The 20,180-nt window shown below is 39.6% G+C and overlaps 3 protein-coding genes across 3 annotated transcripts; 1 reads left to right on the forward strand and 2 right to left on the reverse strand.

The window, feature by feature from the left end:
• Positions 1-874: 874 nt before the first annotated feature.
• Positions 875-3,713, reverse strand: atp23 (ATP23 metallopeptidase and ATP synthase assembly factor homolog). Its single transcript, XM_079262925.1, has 6 exons — positions 3,353-3,713; positions 3,110-3,155; positions 2,511-2,592; positions 2,298-2,435; positions 2,091-2,174; positions 875-2,001 (listed from the first exon to the last, which is right to left on the reverse strand). The coding sequence occupies exons 1-6, from the start codon at positions 3,498-3,500 to the stop codon at positions 1,798-1,800; spliced, it is 702 nt and encodes a 233-aa protein (XP_079119051.1). The 5' UTR covers positions 3,501-3,713; the 3' UTR covers positions 875-1,797.
• Positions 3,714-4,061: 348 nt separating this feature from the next.
• Positions 4,062-9,139, forward strand: rpap3 (RNA polymerase II associated protein 3). The gene is made up of 17 exons (XM_079263215.1): positions 4,062-4,188; positions 4,365-4,525; positions 4,619-4,780; positions 4,895-5,005; positions 5,094-5,221; positions 5,310-5,431; positions 6,240-6,310; positions 6,390-6,524; positions 6,622-6,749; positions 6,847-6,968; positions 7,069-7,139; positions 7,257-7,349; positions 7,551-7,750; positions 7,838-8,021; positions 8,162-8,259; positions 8,434-8,534; positions 8,622-9,139. Exons 2-17 carry the CDS (start codon positions 4,373-4,375, stop codon positions 8,705-8,707), a joined length of 1,965 nt encoding a protein of 654 aa, XP_079119341.1. The 5' UTR covers positions 4,062-4,188; positions 4,365-4,372; the 3' UTR covers positions 8,708-9,139.
• Positions 9,140-12,270: 3,131 nt separating this feature from the next.
• mapk12b (mitogen-activated protein kinase 12b) lies at positions 12,271-16,098 on the reverse strand (the record flags this gene model as incomplete). Its single annotated transcript, XM_079263579.1, has 12 exons — positions 12,271-12,343; positions 12,663-12,836; positions 12,920-12,998; positions 13,369-13,448; positions 13,952-14,023; positions 14,118-14,232; positions 14,326-14,373; positions 14,626-14,655; positions 14,858-14,969; positions 15,049-15,107; positions 15,194-15,323; positions 15,974-16,098. The coding sequence occupies 12 exons, from the start codon at positions 16,096-16,098 to the stop codon at positions 12,279-12,281; spliced, it is 1,089 nt and encodes a 362-aa protein (XP_079119705.1). The 3' UTR covers positions 12,271-12,278.
• Between the last annotated feature and the right edge of the window lie 4,082 nt (positions 16,099-20,180).

The raw sequence follows: 20,180 nt of genomic DNA on the forward strand, positions 1-20,180 counted from the left end.
TCACACCCTCTGCAGTTCCTATAAAGTTAGAGAACTGGCCATCAGAAAGGTGTTTCATTATTTTTAATTAAAATCTCGATGTGGTGTCAGTTTGTCCATCACTTCCAGTCATCTGACCCATTAAAATAAATCTATGTGACTTCATTGCAGAGGTTGCCTTCATGGATTCATGACCCATTCATATCTCAGATTCTCAGTTTACAGTCTGTCTAAATGAAATCTTCTTATACATTCGCTGCCTTGGTTTGCATGTCTAAGTGGATCAAATGTATTTGGCCAGTTTGTTTTAAGTGTGTACTCAGTTCTACAAGTAATCCCATTGTTTTGCATGATTTCTTCATTTAGCTGGCCTGGATGTATAAATACAAATATAATTTATGTCTTTTGTTTTGCCTTATGTTTGTGCCTCCCATAAATCCTGCAGCTTCAAAGCTGTTCTCATCATTCTTTCCGTTAAGCTTCCAAAATTAGCTTAATCTCTATTGCTCACCCTATCCCACTCACTTATCGTGTTTTTTTTTCTTCAAGCCTATGCTTATTCTGTTTTTGTGGCATTTTATAAGTAGATAATATGAAGAGCTGAATGTTACACTCAAACACCGAAAACTCTGAATGACTTTAATTAAGATGCACAAGCTGTTGTCTTTGAGATAGGCAGTTTGGGAGGAGATGAAGGAAAAAAAACGAGGATTACGAGGATAACATTCATAACTTGGTTCTTCATTAATCTCTGCAGAGGGATACAAGATTCTCTAAATGCTAATGCCCAATAAGGATGTCAGCACTGACATTTTACAGGCAGCACAGATGTGAAGAAGGTTGACCGGCAATGTGAAGAACTTTTTCTTACTTTACTCATCTTATTTGTCTCCATATGTTAATTTTGAGAATCCTCTCTAATGATTAGGCTGTGTAATATGTTCTTATAAGCATAACTCTTAACTTTTTCCAAGTGGACAACTCAAACTGCACCAAGGACAAATGCAAAAGGCAGGCTTTTTTGTACTAATAAATAACTTCTTGAGACGAAACTAACAATCATACACTGCAGCTGAGGCGTGGATGTGGTAATCCAGCATCATGTGAAGCAAATGTGGGAAAAAGTAAGATGTTTGGCTTCAAAGATAGTCTTGTCTCATCAAAGTTCAAATATCACTCTCCAACTTTGCTCTCTTGTCTGCGAATGGTAACTTCTGCTCCTCAAAAAGACATTTCAATGCTTTAAATCAGCATTTTATTCAGCAGTAAGACAATTCCCAAAGCCTGCATTTATTTTTATATGCGGTCTATGAATTAAGTTAGAATTAAAACTGCTAAATGCACAAACTTAAAATCACATTTTGATTCAAATAGTGTTTAATGTGATCACAATCAGCTCTATTTATATTAAATTTCTTTGAAGGTCAGTTGTGACAGAAGAAATAAATTCACAATTCCCAGCACTTTTACAGCAAATATTGATGGACAAAAAAAGAAATCTTGGATTTCCAAAGCACCCATTGCCTAACAACTGGCAAAAAAAAACAAACTGCTGTATACGTCACCTTAAGAGCTAAATCAGTCCTTATAATCACTTTGCACAGAGCTGTCCAAGTGGAACAAAATGAATTCTACTGTGGTTCTTGTCTTCATTTCATTCCCAAAAAAGATTTTTTCTCTTCAAAAGGGATGCGATTGTTTGAACACAGTCATTCCCAGGGCTTTGATGGTGATCAAGGCCCAGATTGGTGCCAAGTTTGACTTTATGTCCACACCTGCCAGAGCACCTTTAAGGTAATACTTACAATGAGACAAACACTAAAGGTTTGCATAATATCGATCCCGGTTTGCATAATCCCTGTAGGCAAACTTTGCATCCTTCTTGCCATGCGGGATCCGTCCGAAGGGCGCGTGATCATTGTAGCACGAGTCAAACACCTCATCAATGATTTTCTCTGCATTCTCTCTGCTGATTTTCCTGACAGCCAGAATGGAACGCAAGGCACGGCCACGGACACACTCCTGTTGGAGGAAATAAGAGGGTTGTGTTTTAGATTGGAGCCACTGAACAGAAATTGCTTCTAGGTGTCACTTTAGCCCTGTTTTCATACCTGCTGATGCTGTTTTACGCCAAAGTTAAATCTGGCAACTTCATTGGCAAAGGAGCAGTCTCCACTGAGGTTAGCTGCTCGTATCTGAAGAGATGATTCAAAATAAATAAATAAAAACCTTGAAGAGGAGTGACATACAATACTTTTAAGGGAAACAGATTAATCATATTTATTTAAAAAATACTAGTGAAAGAAACTGTTCCTCACCTCAGAACAAGCCAAATGTCTGAAGTTGTTGAACCAGTCTACATGGGCCCGGCAGTGGTCAAAGGCGTGAATCAGCTCATGTGTGAGCACTCTGTTCATGTGAGACTGCTGATGGATGTTGTTCTGGCACAAAACAATCTGGAAAACAAATATAGGTTCTTAATACGTAGCTCATAGACTTAACATTTTCTCACTTACCATCACCTATCCTACCTGAGAGGAGGCTGCATCAAAGCCACCGCCAACTGTCCCATCGCAGTCCTCACAAGAGAGATGCCGTTCTTTAAACACTTTACTGTGTACAGAAAGAAGAGTTAAACAATTATTATATCATAGTTTGGGACCGTGTTTACTGGAGTTCAAGTGAAGAAACTCATCATCATGCCAGAAATTACCCTGAACTGTGCACAAGAGTGAACATCGCCTGTAAATTTATGTGCAGGATTGATTTAGTTTATGTATAATGCTTAGTTGCAAACACTGCTTTACAAAAGTGCAAAGACAGTGCAAAGGTTTATCTTTTTTCCTCAAAAATTTATCTAATATGGGTTACATCTGGGTAGTTACTACATTAACAACTTCATAAAATCTCATGTATTTGATCACCTATGTACCAGTATATGAATAACACAAGCCTTCGCAAGGTTTCAAACACCATATACACTCCTAATTATTGTTTTCTTTTAATTTAATATAATAATAATTAATAATAATAATAATTTAAAAAAGACTAGTTACGCATAATCAATAATAATAATAATTATTATTATTATTATTATTATTATCGTCAAAATAATAAATGAATTACGTACCATCCTGAGTTTTTCATGGCACTGAGGAGGAGTTTGGCATACGGACCTGACAGAATATCAAGAGAAGAGTTCACTTAATTTGTGTGTATTTAGCATTCATTCACTTCAGCTAATGCTATAGGACGCTACCAAAAGCACTGTCATCAAACGTTGTCATTGCCTAAACATTCAAATCATAAACACATGTGAAATATATCCACTGTTGACATGACATTAACTTTGGAAAGCTAATTTATTACTCACTGGTTTCCATTGCGAAATGTAACATCAATTGACACTTGTGATTGAAATTGAGTAGACTGTCCTTGATGGATATAGTCTTGTACTTCTCCGTCTTTCTCTCGGGAAATAGGTCATATCCATATTTCTCATCTTGTTTAGACCGGTCCATTGTGCTAAATATCTATCAGGAAATGCTCGCATAAGTTCCCTGGTTTGCCACCGCTAGCTAGCGAAAGAGGTCATTGCTGGTTTGTAGATCACGTGGTACCGTAGGTCATAGCAGGTTTATTAAAAGACAAACAATGAATTCGGTTTCTATATTTTGCCTTAATTTATTATACTTTAAAAATAACTTTTTGAGTAAACTCAACATCGATATTTTTGCTGTCTAATGAAAAGGAATGAAATTTTATTTTTCCTCAGGAGTTAAGTTGTAAAGATTGTCTATTCAGAGTGTGCAGAACAGTCGGAAAAAAAGTTTGTGGATCCAATGGGAACCAGCCCATTGAACTTGCACTGGACGCACATTTTTCAATACGTTTTTCTTCAATAAGCTGGAAGTTGATATAAAAAAAATTTAAAAAATTAAAAAAATAAAATAAAATAAAAAACAGGATCCGGACAGTACCAGGCACATCACAACATCTTCTTTTAGGTTTGTGGATTAAGTGATTTGTTTGTAAGTATAGACGATCTTTGGTTACGTCCAGCGTGCGAAACACAAAGGCTTCTGGGAATTTGCTGTCATGGCTCCGAATATAAACAGATACCTGTGAATACAGGCGCCTTTTTTTGTGATTTTTTGCATTATAACCTCCCACTACGTTTTACTTTTGAATTCAGGAAGTAATCAGCAGGTATTTTGTCAAGTAAAAGTATAATTTTAGTTCTTTTCGTTCACATTTGTTTCTAAAATAGTTGGCATTTCTGCTAGCTGCAACGTGACTCTAGAGGCTTTTCTGCTACCTGGACTTCAAGACTGAAATAAATAAACAAGTTAAGAATTTGTCCCAAACAAATGTTTGTTTCGCAGGAGGTAAGATGTCCGGGGGAAACAAAGCCGTTGAGTTACAGCTTCAGATGAGACACAATGCGGAGGATCTCCACAGTTTCATGAAGGAGCTTGAGAGTTGGGAGTCAGACATTAAGAAGAAGGATGAGGAGCTGAGAACAGGAGGTGCCCAGAAGGTTCAGGTACTCCGCTGCTACAGAAAATAGAGATACTGTGTTCCTGGAGCAAAGTGGACTCCCTTCAAGAATCAGCCACTTGTTGTATCTGTGTTGTAGAAGAAACTTCCACCTGTGCGCAACAGAGACTACAAAACAAAGATGAGGGAAAAGAGGAAGAAGCAGCAGCTGACCAGTGATGGTGACACAAAGGAAGAAGAGCAAAAACAAGCACCTAGAATAAAAGCATACGACTATCGATCATGGGACAAATTTGATGTGGTATCCAAAGTTTTATCAGGGGTTTTTATCCCGTGCTTACCTGTAACTTAGTTGAAAAATTAAATGCAAGTTTACTGCAGTACATACTGATATTTTTTTGTATTCTGGTGGCAGGACAAAGCTTTGGCAGAAATGGATCAGGAAGAATCTCATGCTGAGTCCAATGAATCCGATTCAGAAGATGCTACTATTGATCAGGAGAAAGCTCTGGCTGAAAAGGCAAAGGTAAGAAGAAGGTTTTTTTTTTTTTTGTTTTTTTTTAAGATTTAAGGAACTGTTTCAGTTTAACTGGGTGGACGTTTTTCATGTACAGGGTAACAAGTTTTTTAAAGATGGGAAGTATGATGATGCCATTGAGTGTTACACGAGAGGGATGGAGGCTGATCCTTACAACCCTGTGCTTCCTACAAACAGAGCTACCTCTTTTTTCAGACTCAAAAAGTAAGTCATTATTTTGTCTTAGCACTTGGTTGCTCATTAGTAAAACTGTTAATCTCTTTCTAAATGCATAATGCTGTGTTCTTTATAGGTATGCTGTAGCCGAGTCTGACTGCAACCTTGCAATCGCTATTGACAGCAACTACTTCAAAGCATATGCTCGGAGAGGAGCAGCTCGATTTGCGTTGAAGAAATATGAATCTGCATTAGAAGGTAACAGACAGTTAAGTTAAAGTGGAACTATTATGTGCATTTCAGGCTAATTTATTTTCATTTCTGAGACCAGAAGGGCTGGGATTGATAGAGTTATTGTCACAAATCGCTTTATTTACTTCAGACCGACCCTCTCCGCAGGCTGTCAGATCAGCCTGCGGGCAAAACGAGTGGATTGAGACTCTTCCGCATTAAGCCCCGCCTCCCGCCACTGCACTACATCGGGAGCGCGCACCGCACCTGCTTTCGCCGTCATTGTAACATCTCTTAAACAGAAGTATTAGGCTAATATGAACTCAATAAAAAAAAACTAAGTACAATGTCAACACATAGCATCCAGCCCTACATGTTGGAACCTGAATCAGACCCTGAAAACGAAGTGGAAAACAGCAACCCACAGCAACGAATGCAGCAGGATGTCTCTCTTTGGTAAACTCACCAGCCATCGTTGGAAATAACTTTATCCGACGTTTTCCACCCGCCTGATGTATTTGTACATGCCCTTGTTAACCAGTAGAAGGTAACCAATCACCGAACCTTATCCCCCGGGACGTCACAAGGATTTCCAAGTAGAAAAACTCTCTAAAACGACGCATGGAAACCGAACGGAGAGAGTGCTGGAACTCAAACTCAAACTCAAACATGTGTTTAGGTGATAAAAAACAGTGTCGTTCACATGTCTGATGAGGATTCAACACTGTAACACTGTAGAAAACTCAGAAAACTCCAAATACCATAATAGCACCCCTTTAAGTCTATGTTTAACCTTAGCACCCAGAGATGAAGGTGTGATTCTGTTTCTGAATAGATTATGAGTTGGTTCTCAAGCTTGATCCCGGGAATCTGGAAGCACAAAATGAAGTGAAGAAAATCAAAGAGGTTTGTGATTATTTTGGCTTTAGATGTTGTCTCTGGTCTGCTCGTCTGTAGCATCCTGCTTACGTTCTGGATGGTTTAGGTCCTTGGACAGGAGGTACATACTGTCACTAGTGAAGACACACAGACGAGGGAGGCTTCTGCAGTCGATCCATATCAGCAGCGATTAGTTGAGGAACAGCAGAGAAAACAGGAAGCTGTTATGCATAAAGACAGAGTAAGTGGTTTAACCATTACCTGAAGACTTGGCTCTTTTTTTTTTTTTTTTGCAAACAAATGCTCGCTAGCTTAATTCCTTGTGAAATGTCTTTCAGGGTAATGCTTATTTCAAAGAGGGGAAGTACGAAGCAGCTATAGAATGCTACACCAACGGCATGGAGGCAGACAGCATGAATGTCCTTCTGCCTGCAAACAGAGCCATGGCATTCCTCAAGCTGGAGAAGTAGGGTCACAAAAAGTCTTAAAGAAATATATAGCTAAGAGAAATAATCCAACTTTATCATGTATTGTTTATTGAATATTGCGTTTTCCTGCTGCAGGTATAAGGAGGCAGAAGAGGACTGTACTAAAGCCATTTCTCTGGACAACTCATACTCAAAGGCTTTTGCTCGCAGAGGCACAGCCAGAGTTGCTTTAGGAAAACTGCAGGAGGCCAAAGAAGGTGCCTAAACGGTCAAAAAGCCATAAGAGATTTAACATCTATTCTTGTATGTCCACTTTTCAACTCATTTCCATCCTTTTGTGGTGTGTGTGTGCCACAGATTTTCTGCTGCTATTAAAACTGGAACCAGGGAACAAGCAGGCCTTGAATGAACTCCAGAAACTCCACATTGTATGTAAAAGGATTTCTGTTTACAAGATCACTTTTCTAATATATCACAATATTTTTTTCTGCCAGCTACAAAGGTTATTTGTTCTTCCACTTATCATGGTATCTCACTTGTGTTAGGACATGAGTGCCAGTGGTCTTCTTCAAACAGATGACGGCTCACAGAGGAGAACAGTCCAGCCAATAGATAAACCAGAACATCTGCGCTCAACTGTGAGTCAGAAATATTTCTTACTAAGCTTTTCTTGCTTTACAGAAGTCACTTTTTCACTTTAAATACTTCAACTAAATCTAAAAATGGGGCATTACATTTGGGAAGTGACTGTTTACTTCATATTATTTGGCACATTAATTAACATATACCCATTCAGTCCTCTCCCTTCATGAGACCTCATTTTCTCTCCTGCCCTTCAGAAACCTCTGAGGAGGATAGAAATTGAGGAGATTAGTGGGAAGGTGATGATGCCCGAGTTGGAGTCTGGTGGAGCCAAGTCCTTAGTTCAGGAAGTGGTGGAAGAGTGTGAGGACGGATCCTCTCCGCTGTCAACATCACCCAGCGCCAAGATGATCAAAATTGAGAACCTGGTAGATGAGTCCTTACACAGTTCTGACCTGTAAGCAGCCCTGTTGTACAGTCTCTGAAAACTCCTCACCTCGTTCACGTTATTACAGTTGTTTAATATACTGTTTGTACTCACCAGACATCCTGCTGACAGACAATCTAGACAACTACAGCAGGAGAAAAAAATCCATCCTTCTGAAATATCAAACACACCTTCCTTGAAAGAAACAGATTTGCCTCCTCCACCTGTCAACAGCTTCCAGCTGGAGTCCGACCTCCGGAAAATTGGAAACCAGCCTGAAGCAATTTATAGATATCTGAGGGTGAGATTTATCTGAAATATATGTGATTTATATGAAAAAAATCACATTAAAATTATTGAAATGAAAAAAAAATTGTTTAAAGGATTTGAATGTTTGGACCGAAGATCTCATCCTTTTTCTTCTTTTTTTTTTTTTTAAAGCAAATTAAACCTGAATCGTACATCAAGATCTTTAACAACTCCCTCGAGCCAAACATCCTCAATCAGATCCTGAAGACGCTGCATGAGTTCTATTTAAAGTAAGTTCTTATAATACTTACAGGTCCGGGTTTGATCTGGACAGTTTCAGTTAAACCCATTCAGATTTTAACATTGATTATTCATGCTTTTAGAAATAAAAACTGTGTAAATATGTGTAAAAGTCATGACTGTTTGTGGTATCATGTGATGCAGTAAAATATGTTTTTGTGTAGGAATGAACAACCAGCTGTGACACTGGAGACCCTCAGCAATCTAGCAAACGTGAGGCGCTTTGACATGGCTGTTATGTTCATGTCGTCGCAGGAGAGAAAAGGTAGTCAATTCGCTCATAATGCTCTTTTTCACCCACACACTCCAGTGTCTGAATCATTTCTGTACATTTCTCTCTTCCACCCTCCAGTGCTGAAGGAGCTGTTCGACTTTCTTCTTCAAGCTGAGCTGGACCAATCATCTGTGGCAGCCTTGCAGAAGAAGTACGGTGTGTGACGCTTGGACCGAGAGCAAATCTGCTCCTGAGCAAATTTAGAATTTCAGAGCCAACTAAATGATTTTGTTATAAAAACTACATTCACCTTTATCTTTATTCTATTTTGCTCCATCTGGTGTGCTGTTTGTTCTGTCATCCTCTACTCTGCTGTCTTCTCTATTAATACTAAACTAGAGCCAGGAAATTCCCACTCGCTTGTCTGAAATTCTGATTTTGGTGAATTTGAATAACTGGGGGAAAAAAATTGATAACAAAAAAGATCTTTGATGAACAGTTATAATGAATTTTATGAAGTAAATCTATCACCTAAAAATGCTTTATTAAAAAAAAAAGCAGGTGAGACACATAGGAAGTGGAAAACACACAATCTCATTTAAGTAATCCAGTAAACCAACTTTGTATTCACTAGAAGTTTACTTTTCCAGCTTTTCACCATCTCAAATGCAGTATAAAAGGAATTGATCTGTGTGAGTACTTTTTGAATGTTCCTTAAATGTGACAGACAAGCTGGAGTATTGCATTGACTAAACTGGCTTAGACTAGATTGGACTATGCGAGATATGGAGATGTTTAAAGTCTCCTAAAAAGATCCTAGTGAAACTCTTTAACTGACCTCCAAATAAAAATGCATTTTATAACTGTTGTGTACACTCTTTTGAACATGACGTTTGTTTTCCTCAGGTGTGTCACCTGCCTGGCGTGTTATAAATTAAGACTGGCTCAAGTTTGATTTGGACAGAATCTGCAAGACAAATATGAAAATATCTTACAAGCATTTTCTTATTTATAACTCAGGTTCATATTTCTTTTTTACAACCTGTACTTTTCTTAATGCTAAGAATCTGTCCCAGCATGCATTCTACCAGGGAAAACCCTGGTAGAGTTTCGAGTATATCACAAGTAAAGAACAAAACACTGTTTTAGCTATGCCCGACTATGTCTCACTATTCATGTCTGAGGATCTGCAATAGAAAACACAAGTATAGATTGGTTTTAGAACAGATAAACTCATGCTTGCCTGGCATTGAATCCATGTTGGAGATTGACTGAACTGAACTGGAGGAACATAAGCAACAAAATTGTACTTTGTTATACAATCCTAAATTGGTATTCAGATACAACAGTTAAATACTGGGATCAGTAAGATTTTTTTTTGTTTTTTTTTTTCTCCTCCCTGGTATACCAGAGTTCTTGTGGTTCCAGAGCGCCACTGACCAGCAGGTTTTACTTATTTTCCTGCATCAACAAACCTGTTTCAGATTAAGCGGATGTGGTCGATGCCTTGTTGTTCTAAACAAGCCTGTGAATGAGCCAGTAAATCCGGCCAGGTGAGTCCAATCAGGATAATGGAAACAGAACTGAGAGAGAAAAACAGATAAAACGAGATGGCCTCTTGTTTACATGGTTACATAGTTTTTGGTAGGAGAAAAAAAACACAAAGATTTGAGAACTTCCTCCAGGGAGAGCTTTTCTGGTGAGTACGGTGCGTGTAGACAAGAATCAGAACCTTTGGAAGATGGGCACATATCTCACATTATCTTGTGTTTGCGCGATCCAGACCCAGTTTAATCATCAAAATTACAACAGCTTTTACATATAGAACATCATGTCTAGGATAGCAATGGAGACATCCATGTCATGTTTGTACAGCTGGATGTTTTTTAACTAATTTTATCTGAAAAAAAATTGTAGAACATTTATGCAGTCAGCAAAGATGCATGGGTTACATGCGCAAACTTCTGTTGCGTTAAAGCTGGGTTAGGTAATCTTACTCAGACATTTTTTGTTTTGTTTTTTACTCTGGGTGAAGTGGTTCATCATCCAGATAGTAGTCTATACCTTTTGTAATCATGAACAATAAGAAACATAGGTAGACCACTCAGTTTACTCAGTTTGTTGTAAATCTGTAAAAACTCTGACCAATCAAAACGTTTGGGCCAAATTGAAGTTTTTCATTTCTTATAATTTGTAAGCTTCTTCAAGGCTGAGAAAATACAGAAAAGGACTTCCCTGACATGGCTCGGTTTATTTGCCTCCTCCCGCTAAACAGCCGAGAAAGAGAAAAGAGTTGGTAGAAAAAGCTGGGAACTAGAAAAACACTCTGGGAGCGCAAACCTTTGCCACGGTCTTTTAAAAAAAAAATCCTGGATCCAAACAGCGATTTGGATCACCACCAAAATTAAACGTGTTCTTCCTTTTCACATTTCCAACAACTCCTGGAAATTTTTATTATAATCCATCCATAACTTTTTTAGTTATCTTGATCAAAAGCAGATAAATGCCGGTAAAAACATAACCTTGTCTGAGGTAAGAAAAAAAGCCTTGGATCATGCAAGGAGCAAAACCAGAGGAGGAGACAAGACAGGGTGCTACTTTCACATCTTGCCAGCTCCCCAACATGACCTACCCCAGCTTTACCGGGCATCCCACACCTGAGTGAGTTGTAGAGGTTTTACTGCCCCCTAGAGGCCTGATATGTGTACTGCATCGTTTCTGATCCGGTTTGCGTTCCCACCCCGACATGGAGATATTTGTCATTCCATGATTGTGCAAATGCTTTCATTTTCGTTCTGGGTTTTTTTTTTTTTGTTTTTTTTTTTTTCAATAAGAAAGGAAAAACTTTTGCGTAGAAGCTTGTGGTGTAAACGAGGCCTAAACCTGCCAGACAGTGGCCTCTGAGGACCTGCGCTGAAGAACCCCAATGATTTTACTTTCGTGTCTGTCTGGTTGCCAGTTAGCCAAACCTAACTAAAAAGAAATTACCTTTTTTTTTTTTTTTTTTTTTTTTTTTAAAACTCATATAATAGATTTATTAGAGCTTTAGGCGATGATTAAATGTTTGAGAGTAACTTCAAAACGTAAAAAGAAGTTACTACTCAACACTGGAGCCTTTGTCTTCAATGAAGATGTCAGGATGTTGTACAAGCACGTTGCAGCCAACAGATGGAACCAAAGTACACTAAAGAGGATTTTCAAGTTTTCCTGCAATCAAACTAATTTATTTTGTTGTAATTACAAGTCTTGTTGGCGTCACTCGCTACTTTAACTGCATAGTTTGGTTGAAAGCAACTGGTTTAAATGCTGTTTTCTTTAGTTTGGAGGTGTAACTTTGCAGTTCACATATAAAATGTATATGTAGAGAGAGAGAAATATATAGATGGACTCCCTGAAGTTGCTGAAGATAAATTCTAAGTATATACACAGTAGCTCCAATTGTTGGTCTTTCTTTGCCATATGAATAAAATGAAAATTAGAAATGGTAAAACAAAAGTAAGTTTATTCAACAGAGTAACTCAATCTGCATTTACCTGAACATTAACCTTTAAAAGACACCAATTGACTGTAAACAGCAGTGTTGATGGTTCAACATTAATTTCATTATCTGCACCATTGATGATAGATAAAATAATCTTGCATGACATTTAAGCAAAAATTCTTTTTCATCTCGCACAAATCACATTTATTTTTCTAAACTCTAGCAAACTAATCATGTTGCTTATTTATATGACTACAAGGAAAAATAATTATAACTGGATGCAGAATGGTGCAGATATGTATGAGTGCGTGCTCCTAAAGTGAAGTTTCCTTTGAGTCCCTGGGCGGTCTGAAGGTCAGTATCTCTGTGAAAGTGTGACCTGTGGAAAAAACCAGGAGAGAAGTTTGAGATTTACTATCCAGTGTCGTGTCCATGTCTTAATTCAAGTTCAAATAACTTGACATCTGCTTTAATATAAACTTTTGTTTCTGAAGCTGATTGTGTTGCATGTGCAGTAAATGGCAATCTGTTTATAAAATTAAGAACATGACAAAAGTTTTAAATCTCATTCTACTATGGGATTACAAAATGATAAATATGCAAGACAACAGCATCTTCAGGTGACAAAATAAGTAAAAAAAAATTTTTTAAAAGCCACGTGAGCAGAAAACTTCGATAAGTGGCATGCCATCTCTTACGTTTCCACTGCTCCAGCGGCAGGTCTGTGTTGTCCATGGTCTGATCATACAGCAGCGCCTCTGTCTCCTCCTCTACATCTCTAAACTCGCTGAAGAATGGGAGTTCGAGGGCCTCTGAGGCGCTCACTCTGCACTCAGGGTCGAGAAGCAGCATCTTTTCCAAGACGCTCACTGCTACAGTGCACACACACATCTGAGTCAGAATGATTCCACACACAAGTATGCAGATGAACAAATAAACATACATGCATGTTTACCATTTGAGCTGGCTTTGGAGAAGACTGAATGCAAATCTTTTTTCTGCACTTTGGTTAAACTCCTGATGTAGTTTTTAGCCTGTTGACAGAGAGTAGGAAGGGAAAATGATGCGTTTAGGACATTTCTAAACATAGAAACTTTAAGATTGACAAAGCTGATCTGTTGTCTTACAAAAATGTGAAAGAAAAACTAAATTTCCACATGACCATGAAGCAATGTCATACTGGAAAAAGCTACAGTCTGTTTAAAAGGGAAAGTGTGTGAAGAGTTACAGATACCTAATGGTAAAAATAAGCATAGCAATGGCTTCAACAAGTTCTGCGCAGTTGGAAATGGACAGTGGTCCTGATATTATCAAATATTGATATACTGGAGGCATTACAACCCATTTTAGACTTGTAACGGCTTCATCCTCGGAGGTCAGTGTAACCCCCAGGCTCAAACTTACGTCCTGGCTCTGTAGTTTTGCAACAAACTCAGGAGTTGGGGTTCCTGTGATCTTCATGATTTCTCTGAGCTGATCCAAGTCTGACAGATTTCAGAGTTAAGATCCTTGTGGTCTAAAAAGAAATGTATGCTCTCTATGAATCTTGTAACAACTGAATCAACAAGAGGTTGTAGATATGCGTTTGCAGGGCCGGATTAAAAGTGCACAGGCCCCTGGGGCCAGAGTGTTCCAGGGGCCCCCTTCCCCACACCAACACTGTAAAAATTGTGAATTATACCCTGCGAAACGACATTTCTATCATCTCTCAGCCAATGGTTCCAGTAGTAATACACTAGACACTGTGGTGTAACTATCTGGCTTTTATGTACATTTTGTTTAATGTCTGAAATGCTGGTGTTTCCCCTACATGGGCCCCAAGTGGGCGTGGGCCCCTGGGCCCAGAATGCCCATTGGATAATACGGCCTTGTGCGTTTGGAATTAATTTTATCAAAGAAAGTGAATGAAAACGAAATGGACTCTGAAATATGTTCACATCACATGAGCTACAGAAGTCCACACAGGACACAGCGCAGTTAAGGATACGATCGTTTCCTTTGAACAGAGGCTTTCCAAGCAGCATTTCTGCCATGATGCAACCTGCCGACCAAATATCCACTGCAACACAAAGCAAAGTATCATCTTTTCCTGTCTTCTAGGTTAGAAATTGGGCCTCAGTGGTGTAACCACTCTCATAGACAATGAGACATACCAGTTTGTGTGTAGTGCATCCAGCTGAGGATAACCTCAGGAGCTCTGTACCAGCGTGTCACAACGTAACCTGTCATTTCAGTATCAGCCTGCCTTGCCAAGCCAAAGTCAAGAATCTGAAGCAGAGTGAAAGGCAGATATGTAAGAAGGAACAGTGAAAATGTAATGAAACATTTATATCAATACTGATTTAATGAGTGCTGAGCTACCTTTAACTCACAGTCTGGGTTAATGGCCAAGTTTCCAGGTTTAAGATCCTACGGGAAAACAAAAGTGTGATCACAAAACATTAACAGTATAAATTTTTTGTGGTTCATGCTGTGCTTTTATAGACTATCCAGCAGATAAAACAGATACTGAATCATCCAGTCTTGAGAGAAAAGCACAAATCCACACACACTGACTTTGTAAAGCTGCCTGTGTGGGAAACGGGATGAATGGGAGAGAGTGTGGAAAAAGAAGAGCCTCGCCCCAAAAGCTCATAGTCTGAGAGGTCAAAGTTCACGCACCCTGTGGATGATCCCTGCAGAGTGGATATACTGCGGAGAAAGAAAGGATGCAGACTTCAGTGCTGCTCACAAAAACAAAATCCAACATTACAAGCTAAAATTTAGCCAACATGAGAACATTCTGAGAACTGAAAGAAGTTTGGCTCGGCACTCTGTTTTTCCCCCTTTCCCTTTTTTTTTTTTTTTTTTTTAAATAATAAATGTTTGGAGATCGCATTTTGCTTTCTTCTACCTTCAGTCCTCTCAGCATCTGATAAACAAGGAACTGTATTCTGTCCTCTGACAACCTCTCCATCTTCATCAGCTTGCCGAGGTCCGTGCCCATGTATGGCATCGCCAGGTAACTGTGGAGGTGGAAAATGGTGACAACAGGGCACAAAAAGTTTCTGGAAACAACAAAATGGGAAAAGCAGGAGTACTTACAAGTCCCGAAATCGATCCAAGGAGATCTCCGCAGTGAAAACGTCCAACAACCCAATAACCTAAGCAGGAGTCAATCACGCAGGACGACAGCGCAGTTTAAAATAATCTGCCATAGCAGTTATGATAAGGATGAGAAAACACTTACATTTTCATGTTTCATATGTTTGAGTAGTCGCAGCTCTCTGTAGGCTCTTTTGGCAAAAAGTTTGGATTGGAAGGGCCGGTGGAGCTTTTTGATGGCCACCTGTGTTCCTGTGCGGCGGTCCCATGCTGAGCTAAAACACACACATTTAAGAGGGATTATTTTAAAACATTTGTGAGCAAAGTTAATGCTACTCTGGACCAAATATTTTCCAAGAAGCTAATGAGATGTTTTTCTTTAATGTCATTTAAAAATGTCTTTTTTTTTTTCTCTTTTTTTTTTCCCAGCCCAGTCTGCTGTGGAATAAAAGCACTTTTGTGATTAGAAGCAAAATAGTTGTGCATTCTGTGCGCTTAACTTGGGGTCTTTGACTTCACCTAAACAATGAGATTGGTTTTGGGGGGTGGAAGGTCTTTGTTGTTCATCCGCGCGCGCACACACACACACACAAGCATGCACTAACATATACAAAGCAGAGGGGCCCTGCAGAGCCAGCTGTGCACACACTAGAGGCTAAAATGAAAAGTGACTGATTTGACATAAAAGTAGACATAAAGTGGAAGTAAAAGAGCTGGGTCAAATCCTACCAGGGTAGAGCAAAAGTAAAACATGATCAATTTAAGTTTTATGACATTCTGACCTTTTTTTTAAGTTTTGCAAGTAACAGTAAACCCTAAAAGCAGCTTTCATCATTTAAAAAGAAAGAACATATAGTGTAAGGTGTGACATCTACTACTACTGAGCTGTAATGTTTTCGGGTTTTTTTTTTTTTCTCGAACTCACCACACAGTTCCATAAGCACCCGTTCCGACCTGCTTCAGGTCCCGGTACCTCTCCGGTACCTCCCAGACGGTTCTGTTTACCTCCTGCCGGTAGAATCCCGTCCTGGAGCGCACAGCAAAGTCCATACCCCACCGTCCAGAAAAGGTTGAGGTCAGGGTGCAGCAGGTCCGATCTGAACTTTCATTAGAAGAAATGAAACTTCGGGAGGAAAAGCCAAGGGCGCAGTGTGTCCTGCAGCAGCAGAAAGTGGTGCGGCGCTAAATTCCTCCACATAGACCAGCTGAGCACTTGTGCCTCCCCAACACACAGATACACACTCATTTTACATTGTTAGTCATGGCTCCTGGTCGCCTTGGGCAGTCTATGGGTGTGTCTACAATGTGGGGGGAGAAAGCGGCTGAACATCTGCCCATATAAAGAGGGTTTCGTGGGAACGCCCATCTCCCCACCACGGCTCTGAAGAGAGATGATAACAGATCACAGCTTGGATTAGTCTATATGTTAATGCTTGCGGTCAAAATTTCCATATTGAGGTATAATCGTGTTAACTTTCAGGCTTCAGTTTAATTAAGTCATTGAGGAAGAAAATAGACACAACTGACCGAGGTAAAGTTAGTTTGATGTTTGATATTCAACAGATATTCGGACACCCAGTCTTCTGACCCGAAGCCACTTCGTCGTGGGGTTAAGATGCACGATGCAACGGCCTTCTCAACTTCATACCTTCCATCTATATTCGAACACCCAGTCTCCTCGTAATAAATTGCAGACCCTATGCTGCTTTGTCGTGGGGTCGTGATAGCAAATTTCACCGCAGCGGTCTTCACCATCAGCGGATAGTTAGGGACCGTCAACAAATTAACGATAGCAGAATTTAAAAATAACTTATCTCCGCACAGGGGCTAAAACTTTTTAATATTTTAAAGTTCAATAGCTTTTTAGTCATGTGACATACACAGCTCTAAACACTGCCTAATTGCTCAGACAGTCCTGCCACATGTTGCACAGTCTTTATATTCCTCATTTTCATCTTGTGGTATTTTATATGAATTTTTTAATATTTTAAAGTTCAATAGCTTTTTAGTCAGTACACACCTCTAAACACTGGCTAAGTGCTCATCCAGTTCTGCCACATGTTGCACAGCCTTTACTTTCTCCATTTTCACCTCCTTTTTATATAAATTATTTCATATTTTAAAGTTCAATAGCTTTTTAATCATGTGACGTACACACCACAATTCTCTACCTATTTGCTCATCCAGTCCTGCTACATGCTTTACATTGCACATGAGTGTAAGGTTTCCTTTGCCTGGATGCAGCATGGCATGGCAGCATGTCCCTCCAACCCTGCTTTGGCATCACCATGCACTGGCGGAGCCGTATAGGTTAGGTGTGACGCAAGCTCTTTGGCAGCGGAAGGCGGGGACCCTGGTGGTCTGATTCTCGGCTGCAGAAACTAGCTTTAGGGACCTACAACATCATCTTTGCGGTGGAGAAGGAAACTGAGTTGGTAGGCGAGGTTGTGGGATGCCGGCTAGATGTAGTTGGACTCACCTCAATGTATGGCTTGGGCTCTGGAACCAGTACCCTCAAGAAGGCCTGGATGTTCTTTCTCTCTGAAGCTGCTTGTGGTGAGAGGTGCTGAGCATGTGTGGGTATACAATATATTGTCAACAGAAATGGCTACAGATCACAAAGGCTCAACCACTTTGGATATGAACCGTGAGTAAATGAGAATGAAGTGACGGAGCACAGCGCAACTTGTGGTATGTTGGATTCAGTTTATTCACACTGTGAAATTGCTTGCCTGGACACAGTTAAAGCTGGATATCGCTGCATAATGGATGCATACTGATGCTGTGACTGTTGTTCATATCATTCCTGCTATATTGCTCAAGAATGAATTGACCTGTGACAAAGTGGATCAAGTGTTTGTGGACATTAAAGGACAGTTGGATGTAGATATTTCATGCACTTACTGCTTATGCTCAAGTTTGAATTAAAGTGTGGACTATGGTACTGGAGACAATATTGGATTGTTTTCGTATGGAGGCAGAATTGTGCAAAATCGAAGTTTGAAGTGGATTGATGATGAGGATGATGATTCCTGCATTTGCTCTCTGACTTTTGTGATGCATACGTTGCTGGGCATTAATATGAGCGAATCAAAGGCAGATTCACTTGTGAATGAAACTTATGACAACGAAATTGTCAAAAGAAAAGTCAATCCAACTGCAAAAGCTCTAGTGTGTAAAATGGAGAAGCTTCAAAAGGAACACCAAGCAAAGGTGAATAAGATAAAAGGTGTCATCATTGCTTTAAAGGAATTCATGAAGAATGATGATAATGCTTCTCAGGTGCAAACTAAACTAGACATTTTGATACATTTGAATGAAGAGGCAATTTCCCTACATGAACTGCTGATGGAAATAATACCTGAGGAGGAAAACCGTGAACAAAATGAGTGGTTTGAAAACATCAGTAAATACAACAAGGGATTTATTGAGGATGTGAAACAGTGGATCTCTGAGACTAGGAAACCAGTTTCAAGACAGGCAACAAAGGACACTACAGAGACACTACAAAATGAAATGGAATGTGGAAAAACTTCAAGCTTGTCCCAGATTGAGCCTCAGAGCAATGAAAATCTGTGCAACATGGAACAAGATGATAGTCAACCAAATGATAGCATCTCAAATGTGGGAAGCAGGAAATATGGATCAAAACCAGGGACTTCAAGAACTTTAACCTCTTCTGTTTCTTCTTCACATGTCAAAGTAGAGGCTGAAATGGCTGCTCTTCTCGCTCGACAGAAATTACTCAAACAAAAACAAGAACTGGAACAACAAGAGGAGGAAATAAAGAAAAGAAAAGAGACATATGAGCTGAAAGTGGAGATAGCAGCAGCTCAGGCCAAGATGGCGGTTCTAAGAGTCTCAGGAAGTAATAAAGGAAGCAGAGGTTGAAAATCATATGGTTTGGAATCCTACATGACCAAAGGGGTTTATGCTGCTCTTAATCTTGAGGTTGACCCAGATGTACCTGGAGGCCAGAGAATGTATAACGGTCAGCCAGCATCCCAGTCTAATCTACAAAAATCTGACGAAAGGACATTTACTGGTAATGTTGGACCTCAAATAGCTCGGCATAAACCAGCTGAACTCTTTATGGCTCCTAATGTGACAAATGTTGTTTCAACATCTCAAGCCGCTGAACATCCATATACTCAAGTGCCAGTAATAGAGGACCGTAACAATTTGCTATCCATAATGGCAAGACAAAATGAAATCTCAGCTTTGCTAGCACAACAACATACCATCTCTCATTTGCCAAAAAGAGAAATACAGGTGTTTGATGGAGATCCTCTTCACTATCATGCCTTTATGCGAGCCTTTGAGCACAATGTGGAAGGAAGGACAGAGGACGATGGAGATTGTTTGTATTTTTTGGTACAGTACACAAGGGGAGAACCAAGAGAGCTTGTCAGAATCTGTCAACAAATGCCTGCAGAAAGAGGATATCAAAGGGCAAAGATTGCCTCAGCTTATTGGGATAAAGCGCTCACATGGCCAATGGTTAAAGCAGAAGATGTTAAATCTCTCCAAGCTTATGCTCTTTTCTTAAGAGGATGCTGTAATGCAATGGATGATATAGACTACATGTCTGAGCTAAACATGCCTGTGAACATGCTGATGATTATCAAGAAGCTGCCGTACAAGCTGAGAGACAAGTGGAGATCAGTAGCTTGCGACTACCTATCATCGACGAGCAAATTTTCCCGACATTGTCAATTTTATTGAACGTCAAGTAAAAATTGCAGCAGACCCTGTATTTGGTAATATACAGGACGCTCCCAAAATAATGCAACGCAAAGAAAACTATCAACATCGTACACAAAACCCAAAAAGTAGCTTTGCAACCACAATAGCAGAGGTTGATGGAAAGGCCCATATAAAAAAGGAAAGAGCACCACCAAACAAAAAGACCTGCTTATACTGCAAGGGTGAACATGCTTTGGAGTTGTGTTTTCTATTGGGAAAGAAGACACAGAAAGAGAAGATCACTTTTCTCAAAGAGCATGGAGTATGCTTTGGCTGTCTGTGCATAGGGCACATAAGTAAAGACTGCAGAAGGAGACTGTCATGCAAAGTATGTGGAGGAAGACACCCTAGCATGCTTCATATTTACCCAAACAATAAGGACCAAG

Source organism: Telmatherina bonti (assembly GCF_933228915.1).
Source record: "Telmatherina bonti genome assembly, chromosome: 23".
NCBI classification, from domain to species: domain Eukaryota; kingdom Metazoa; phylum Chordata; class Actinopteri; order Atheriniformes; family Telmatherinidae; genus Telmatherina; species Telmatherina bonti.